General features: G+C 41.0%; 1 protein-coding gene across 4 annotated transcripts in view; it reads left to right on the top strand.

Moving 5' to 3' along the window:
• The first annotated feature begins 4,480 nt into the window (after positions 1 to 4,480).
• The window catches only part of LOC114550038 (anoctamin-4), a 64,516-nt gene continuing 59,445 nt past the window's right edge, over positions 4,481 to 9,551 (top strand). For 3 of the 4 annotated variants that reach the window (XM_028570478.1, XM_028570479.1, XM_028570477.1), the window contains exons 1-2: positions 4,481 to 4,928; positions 9,053 to 9,127. In XM_028570478.1, the coding sequence (XP_028426279.1) occupies positions 4,703 to 4,928; positions 9,053 to 9,127 (301 nt within the window). In that variant the 5' untranslated portion in view covers positions 4,481 to 4,702. The remainder of the gene's footprint in view (positions 4,929 to 9,052; positions 9,128 to 9,551) is intronic. The other variant, XM_028570480.1, reaches the window with a different exon arrangement.

Here is a 9,551-nt window from a genome sequence, read left to right as displayed (position 1 = left end):
GCTTGTAGATAATGACCCAACTGAGAGTTGTCCCTTCCCATCCCTCCCCCCCCGGTGCAAAAAATGCATTTTAAATAGAGAAACAATTTAAGTCACCCCTCCGTTGCCTCACGGTGGTTTGGTCCAATGCTTGGTTTTCTCCCTTTATGTTAGCAGTACACAGACCCCTTCAATAACTGCTCTTAAGAAATGTTATGTTTATTGTCCCTGCAATCTGTTTGATGAAATTTACGCCAATGCTTTTTACGCTGTCTGTCACTTGCATGTGTAAGTATAGAAGATTTAAAATGTCCAAATTAAAACAAATCAAACTAAGAAATAAAGTGATAAAGTGAGTACATCACACATTGCTATATGTGTATTTTTTTTTACGTATGTGTCATAATTACAAAAAAAATAATAATTCAACCCTAACCCATACAGAATAGCCTAGCTATGAAAAGCACTGTAATTGGTATGTATTCCACGTATTTATTGCTGTATGCACTGTAGTGGAAGTTTCCTTTGCAGCAGGGGGAAGAGTTTTCAGAGTTTAGTAAATTGAAACAAATAACACAGACTGAGACTAAAACCAAATTGGGTTTTTGTATTTTATTAGAAAAGATATATTTGCAAATATGGAGCAACATGATTTCACAAAAGGCCGCAGCCCAGTGTGGAGTCAGTTTCTCCAATGAGTGAACAGAACACTAGGCTTATATGCATCTTCAGAGTGACAACACACACACTTGGATTATTATGACGCTACAATTTTGACAGGCAATCTGATACACATGAAGACAATCAGAGAAATACAAGAGACATCTTGGAGTCATCTCACCTCCTCCTCCCTATACGACTTTCACCCCCCCGTTACATCTTAACTGGCATGGGAAAACATGAGAAAGTTTAAGGGTGACCTTGTATCTTTATCGGTTCAGGCTAACAGTGCTCACATAATGTTCCAGACTGGATGTCTCACAAAGTTAGAATCAAAATCTACATGTGGGAAATGAGATAAACTCTTTCAGCATTTGTGAGAGAAGTAAAGTACGAATTAAACATAAAATATAAGGAATTGTGCTTAAATGTAATTTTCCCATTACAGCACAATATTGACTGCTGCTGTAAGACCAGGGAGTGGAGTTTGTGTCCTGGGGAAAACGCAAGACTTTCACCCTGGAAATATGTGTCGTATCCTGGGAGTACTACTTAAGGGGACCATTTTTTTTAATCTAACTAGTCGATTTGGTGCCTAAACTTAAAATCACCTTTTGTTGGCTAATGTCAACTGCCACGGCCCCTGAAAGGACAGGCACCTCGCGGTGGCGGTACACGGCTTACAGTGACCTTTTCTCGGCTAAATTTAACTGTAAAGACACGAACCGTGGCCTCCTGGGTGAAAGTCCTGTGTTGTTTGACCCATGCAGGCTTCCAGCTAATTAAGGTGTTCACTAGTCTAGCATTTCCAGACGGACATCCAGTCAAAGTGAGGGACATCCGGCGGAATCTCCGGCAGTACCTGAACAATCATGGAAGTGAAACGTCATTGATATAGACCAGGTATTCACTAAAACTCTCCCTCACACACTCCCCCTACAAAAACACCCAAATCACTGCATAGCATAGGACTTTTTTCAGCTGAGTCTGGTCTACATCCTGCTTGTAAATGTGGAACGGTATGAAAGGATCTCTGCAGTAGCTGAGTTATTACTCGACAGATCTGGGCTATTTCCCTTGAGCCAAAGGCCTTCTTCAAATGAAGGCTCTTGGAGTACTGAGTGGTGTGCCAAGGCTGGAAAGCAGAGATACACTGTTTTTGGAGTCATAATGTTAGCTTTTACTTTCATTTGGTTCCAATTCTGCACTTTACAAGGTTGCCTTTTGTGGCAGACATCTCAATAAGGAATCAGTAGGAAAATCAATTGGTGCAGCAGCTTCATTAGTTTGTATTTGGTAAAGAACTGTTGTATGTGTGATTTCCAAAGCTTTGATCAAACTCAAGTTTGATTTCATACATTTTATTGACTTTTTATTTTGTAAATTTGAATAAAGACGTGGTGGTTTCTCATGTCTTTGTGTCATTAAAAAAAATATGTACATATGTCTTTTTTTTCAGAGCCATGTTTTTTCCACGGCTGGAATATTTATCATTGGGTCTGTTTTTTTTTTTTCATCTTTTCATCAAGTGATTTTGCAGTCACTCATCTCAACATTTATCATGTAAAACAGGCCTGTAGCACCTCGATGCCAACAAAGTTTTCTTTTATTATACATAAACAATAATTCAAAAATATAAACAAACAAACATACAGTGTATAGATATACAGTATCTACATACATCAACATACACGTTAAGTGTATATATCATTTAAACAATAAAAAAAGCTTTCTACCTCATTTCAGGTACCAAAATATGCATACGATAATAATTCTTGACAATAAAAATTGAAATCCTAATTCTTTTGTGGATTTAAAATATATAAATGTTGCCAAGAATTAAAATAATATGCAATAACATTCTTGGTCTTCTTGAAAATCCCAAATAATATTGCAAGGGGTTAAAGGTAACAGGATTGCCAGCAAATCTGCCACATGCTGCCAGAATCATACAACAACAGGAGAATACCAAAATAAATGCATTATGTCCTTCCTGTAAGCCAGCCGTCAGGACTTCTGTACAGTTGTGATACAGCCCAGTCTCATGGCAGTACGTGAAATGGTCACATATTTTTAATCTATTGAATCGTGGTCACGGGGACGTATTTGTCGTTTAATTCGTGGTGGCCAGGACGAAATGTAAAGTAATGTATTTAAATGGGAAGCATATGTCGTGGTCACAGCACGTCTGCGGTAGCGAGTAGTATTAAATGCCAAAAATCCGCGTAAGGAGGTTGGTTGGGGATCGCGTCCCGCGTGTGCCGTTTTGTTTCCCCGTTAACAGTCCCGTTATTGTTGCACGTTCCGTCCGGCCGTCTCCCGGCGTGTGACGCGTCCTTTCCCCGTAGTTTTTTTCATAAACCCTACCTCCGCCATCCCGTTATTGTCGCGCGTCACCCGCGGCCGTCTCCCGGCGTGTGAGGCGTCCTCCCCCGGGGTGTGGTTTTTGCTTTCCCCGTGACTCTCCCTATAGACCATTTCGTTCTGGCCACCATGAAATAAACAAAAACATCCCCGTTAACACGAATCAATAGATTTAAAAATACGTGACCATTTCAGGTACTGCCGTGAGACTGGGTTGTGTGATATCACAACTATACTATATATAGGTACAAAGTGCTGCTACAGTGCAGTTACAGTTATTCCCCGGCTGCAATGACGGTGCAGAGACTCCAAGAGCGCAGATGGGGAAGACCCGGAAACACTGACCAATCAGAGCAGACTGGGCTTTTTCAGGAGAGGCGCTAAAATGAAGCGTTTCAGACAGAGGGTGAATACAGGTATATTCAGACAGACCGTATGAGAAAAATAATGTGTTTTTTGAACATTAAAGCATGTAAACATGTTCTAGTAGAAACCCAATATACAAGTATGAACTTAAAAATTAGCATAATATGGGACCTTTAAAAGCTTTTTTCCCCCTTGTGACTTGTTTCTTGTGACTATACTCGGTAAGGATGTGACTTGAAACGAGCCAAGTAACTGTGTTAGGAAAAAGTACACTCTTATAGTAAATATTTTATTAGATAATGTTTTGTTAAGTTTACGTCTTGTAACGTGTGTCTTATAATCAATAAATCAGACAAATGTCGTTTTACTTTGGGATCCAGATATTTTACAGGTCCCACACATATATTAATTTCTTTCTAAGTAACATAAGTTTAGCAGGATTCACTATCAATCATGTTTCAATATGGGCGTTTATTCAATAAGCATTGGGTTCAGTTTTTAATTAAGTGTATGTGTTTAAGCACAAGCAGTCTCAGAGAGGAGACTTTTCTCTCTGTGTAAGAGAGACATGAAGGACAGGTTGTAAGCTATCTTTAGTTTGAACAATGATTAAGTTAGGTAGCTGTAAGTGAGCTAACGTAGAGCGTAGGAGTTAAAGGAGGAGACAAAGCTGAGATAGGGGTTTGTCCCCCCCCAATAATCAAAACTGGCCAGTGCAACCCACCCCAAAAACCTATAATTTCCTTTTCCATAAATAAAGACATTTGTACCATAACTGGATGCAGAGAAGGCACACAAATTGTTGCAGAAATATTTACCAGAATGCAGGAAATTAAATGTTTGACGCTCAAAATTTCAATTTTGCTGTCTCTATACCGTCTTCCAGCGAACTTCCAGCGACTCATAACGACTTGGTGGCGTTTTCATTAAATTGATATTACAGTAATAATCCATGTGGGACTTACAGGGTCCCATTGGTACTTAACCTTATTTAATGACTTCTTTATCTTGGTACCACTTAGCCTATATTCCCACAGGAACTTAACACTGCGACCCTAAGCAACCACGTGAAACGGCCACGCCTGCATTCGTGCGTAAAGACCGCAACATCAAAGCAGACACGAGCGTTGAGAGAGAGACATGATGGAGAGGAGGAGGTGAGCTAGTGCGGGCAGCAGCATTTGAAAAAAAAAAACACAACAGCGTTTGAATTCAAGTGCAGTGGGTGGAGTTTAAGGATGCTTTAGGGGTGCAGGAGAAGTTGTTGCCTTGACACGCCGAAGCCATGCGTTATGCCTGTGACTGAATGACCGCTGACCGGTGAGGACGGAGGATGCTGGAGCATGAGGCAGGAGCGGACATGCGACTGGTCCGTCAGATCAGCGCCGGGATGAAGATCCAGGCCGGGGGAGAGCACACAGGCTGCAGCAAGGTCGCGGACAATCCGGAGAACCAGGTCATCTGTTTGCAGTGTCAAGAGGAGCTGGTGCGGGTTTGTCCGGGGAGTCCGCGCAGTCCTCGCCGCGCCATCGCGCCGCGCTTCTCCACCGGATCCGCAGGTAACGGCGGCCCTATATGTAGCGTGCAGTAACATTACTTCTCATATTATGTGTCATCACTTGTGTGGTTGATATTGCATCATCAGTTTTTTCCCCCAATTTCGCTGTTGAGTGTGGGCTGACATGAGGGTGTGGTGCTCAAATATGCTCCAAATAACTGCTTGGGCACAACCCAAGACTTATGTATTCTCATATAAAGAATGAATGGAGCACCTGCCTTAATGAGTTATATGTCTATGTATATGTGTATATACAACATAAATAAACTACTTGTATGGCAGATGTAATCAAATTGGTTCATGGGGACCACAGGGTTCCTAAGCAAAATAGTTTAATTTAGTAATATTTAACTTTTAGGCCGGAGTTAAAGCCCCTTGGACAGTCATGTTAGTTTTCATGAGCTATTTCAAATGGGTGCACTGGGAATTTGAGTTATCCTTAATTTCCCATGACAACTTCTAATGCCACTATACGATAGAAGAGTCTGAAAAGACTCTGATAAGACTTTGAAAAGTCTCACTCCATCTCACATCTGAAGACAATCTGTCATGATGTCACTGAGTTTTTACTTTACAGACTATAAGATTTTACTACCAAGACTTAAAACTCAAAAGGATAATATCAAAACACGTTTGATTTTGTCGGAACGTCAAGACTGGACAAAGACCGACTTAAGACAGCTCGGACTGAGTTTTATGACCACCTTACACCAAACGATTGAGATGATTGGAGCGCGCCCCAACAAAAGATGTTTGGTGTAAGGTCGGCATAACTTGAAGGTTCTTCAGTGTGTGTTTGGGACACACACAAACACACGCACAAGTGCTCTTTCTTCTCAAATTACAACTGCTTATAGGTGAAAAGATCATTGAGAGGAACTGCTGCTGCATCATAGTATATTGCTTCTTACCTGCTGCTGCTCACGATAAAACAGCAGCCTATCTATCAACCAGCGAAGTTGCTGCAGTCATTTAAGATTGTGAATGAGCCTCATTGTGAATGAAATGAGTTTGTACCGCCTATGCTTTGTACACAAAGCTTAAATGATGTTAACATTTTTTAAAGCGCCATCTGATTAAAACACCACTGGAAGCTGCTCAGAGGCTGATATAGTTAGCCGAGTCTGTGTGCCGACTTCCCATAACTTTGGTTTATAAATGATACAGATGCAGGTTTATCTCTAAACATGGAAGCAAATGTGCAAGCTTTTGCTGAAAAGCCTCCCAGTCAGGGATGAATGTCTACGCTCGGCTGCATTTGCTTTTCTTTGACACGGCAGTAGGTGTTAGATTAGCGAATGAAGAAATTAGAGTTTTCTACAAAAGTTCTCTAAATTGCTAAGTGAGCAGAGGCATTTATATTCATTTCTGAGTCCAATGCAAAAGTGTTAGGCAGTACCTTGAAGAAGTGACTGCAGTGCCACAGAAAGTCATTTCCTCTGCTGAGGCAGATTAATCATTTAACCTCCATCTCCCTTGATAACTTGGTGTACCAAATTAGCTCTTTAGTTTCTTGCTATCACTGGAACCCAATGGCAAGCAGAGTTTCTCATTAAGTCATTCAAATAACTCGACTTTGTTTATTTACTGTACATTGCTGTCGAGTAACTAAGTTTTCATGATGGCAATGAACATGGCACACAAGTCTGTTTATATGCAGCTTGGTCTGACCTTATTTCAGATCTTAAAGCTGCACTTTTGAAAATGTCTATCTTAAAAATTGATCAAATGACAGTTTGTAATGTGAAAGGTGTCGCTTGTAACGTCAAACCCACAGAAAATGATCACTCAAATTTGCTTTTCCCCTCCGTTGGACGAATCATTTTAGTGTCTTTCAGCTCATTGTTTTGATTCAACGGATTGCTACGTTAATGCTTTGGTTCGGTTTCACCGCTCTTTTCAACCAGGTCTCCGGTCGCAACAGCAAACATCTTCTAAAAAACACAAATGTACGCTACGCTACCAGCCCAACACCAAACACCAAAGTTAACAACCAGCTGGTGAACATAGGGGAGCATTTAGCAGCTAAAGAGCCACATATGCCTCCTAAAGCGGGATTTATGCTTCTGCGTTAAATCTACGGTGTGGCTACGTACGTAGGTACGTGAAGACATGGACACTACGCCGTAGCCTGATGTGCACCTCTCGAAAAATGTAACTACACATCGCGGCGACACACAGTGCTCGGTTGTGGCTTGGTAGCGTTGCATTCCCCCACCCCCCGATTCATTTCCTAGTTCTCCTTCTCCATAAACAAAATGAAATCAAGGAGAGGGTTAACTTTTCCTGCTACAGGTTTCCCACCGTGGTCAGAAAGCACAGGTGAGACACTTTGTTTCTCTCACTATGACTCTGGAGTCGCTACTCTCTCTGAAGCTAATCGCCGTCACTCTCTCACTAGCTCTACCACACACGCCACATGCACACACACATGCCGGCCCTGCTATTCCCTTAAAGAGATCAACGCACAAGTATAAACTTCAGGCTACGTAGGCTACGGCGAAAGCTATACGTGCAGCCTCCGCAGAACCATAAATCAAGCTTAAGGAGTTGATGGAGATCAACAAAAACCTACAAGGAGAGTGAATATTGGACTTTGATTCACCAGGCGGTCAGAAACAACTCCAAATGTTGTTCCGCGTCTGTTATCTTACAGGTATCAACGTTCAAAATCAATGAATGCAGCTTTAAAGTTAACTTAGCAGTGGCTAGTAGTACAAATGCAACGATTAATTGATTAGATGATCGTCAGAAAATCAATCGGCAACTATTGTGAAAATCGATTAATTGTTTAAGCCATTTAAAAAAAAAGGCAAAACTGGTTAAAGTTCTTTGGTAGCAGTTTCTCTAAATTGGAACCAGGTCAGTAAGCGACAAACTAACTCTTGCATGGTTTGAGGCATCATTCCGTTAAGACTGCCAGGCTTAGTGAAGGGTTTTCTTTCTGTAAGTTTTCCAGGGTTAAAGGCTCATTCTCATAACATTGCTAGTGTTATGAATTTTATTCACGGTGGATAATTTAATTCCCATCATAAATTGGTAGATAATAGGCACTAAAGTTGCCAGACTTATGGATTTTATTCCCTTACCTCTGCCAAGGTCAAGAGTTTTTTTCCCCCTTGTGTAGCTCGATGTGTGGAGCAGGGCACTAACATTGCAGGATTAGAGGTTTCATTCCTGTAACACTGCAGGGTCATGGTTTTTCTTAAACCCCCAGGAACAGCACTAGGCTTCGTGGACACATTTGGAACCGAAGAATACTCTGGGACCCAGAAAAAAAACTTTTTTGCCATACACATCCATTCCAAAAGCAATGGCTGTAAAGGTTAATTTGTGTTACACATTCAACTTGATATGTCCATTTCAAATGATGTAACCCTTAGGGGTTTAACGATACATTGATCTGGATCGATATATCGGTTCAGTCCTCAACAATCCAATATTATTGACACAGTGAAAATATCAATACATATCTTGATCTTAAAGATGCGCCTTAAAGAATCAATGTAATATTGTATCGTAATAAAATGTGTGATTTACACCCCTAATGTCCGTAACTACCCACATACTTCTGTGCGTCCTTTACTTTGGCATGGATGTTAAGCAATACTCCACTCGAAGGCTCTAACAAATGGGTCTCACACGGACCTCCACTTTTCCTACGCTACTGTCCAACTTACATTTACTTCCTGTCCAGTCGCCAGCTAGCGCTTCTGCTGTTTGTCCCTGTGCCCGGGCGAAGTAAGTATAGATGTTTAACATTTCTGACCAACTCTCCTAGGTCCGCCATTTTTAATTTTTTTTATTTCTTTGCAGTGTGCTACGGTTGTGTCTCGCTTGAACTATTGGCTACACTGCCCCGACAATTTCTGGTGGTACTGCTCCGTTTCATTTATATCCATAAAGTCTCATAAAACGTGCACAAATATGGTCAAATGGAATGCAGAGTACGAACTGAAGATTTTTTCCGTATACAAATCTAACGTTGAGCATAAATGATCCTTAAAAGTTCTCAAACTATAGCGGTCACCTAAAAATCCATGTCTTTGTTGTAAGTTCTTTGGATAAAAGGAGTGTACCTGATGCCATACTATACCTTATGTATTATCTCTCCACCTGTCATAGACCGTGAGCCCAGCAGTAGCAGCTACAATGCCTCTTCAGGAACCTTCTACAGCTGTGTCAGTCAGATCACCATTGGTAAGTGCACTTTGTTCAAGACTGAGCGTTTTCTGTTTAAGAAGAAAATGCTTTGCATGTTTCGCTATTGTCTGATTTCATTTACTATTTTTACCATTGTAGTTCAATGTGGGTTGCACATTACGTTTTCCTAGCAGAATATCTGGAAAGGTTAGGCAAGGATTTGGTAATTCCTGTCAGAGGCAGCAATTTAACTTTCCAAACCAAAAGTGGCCACACAGCAGTGGACCTAGCTTCTCACTAAAAGACATAGCACTTTCAAACAGATTTACATAACATCAGTGACATTTGTGTGCCTGTCAGAGCACAGAAAAAGAGGCAAACATACCTTTATCAGCTCAGTCGAACAAGAGTTTATTTCCAGTTAAGACAGTTTAGGCTGGTACAGTGATAGAAAGGCCATTGACTAAATATACTGTACATA

Source organism: Perca flavescens, chromosome 23 (assembly GCF_004354835.1).
Source record: "Perca flavescens isolate YP-PL-M2 chromosome 23, PFLA_1.0, whole genome shotgun sequence".
NCBI classification, from domain to species: domain Eukaryota; kingdom Metazoa; phylum Chordata; class Actinopteri; order Perciformes; family Percidae; genus Perca; species Perca flavescens.
The sequence above is the reverse complement of the archived record's forward strand: the minus strand, read 5'-3'. Positions and strand labels throughout refer to the sequence as shown.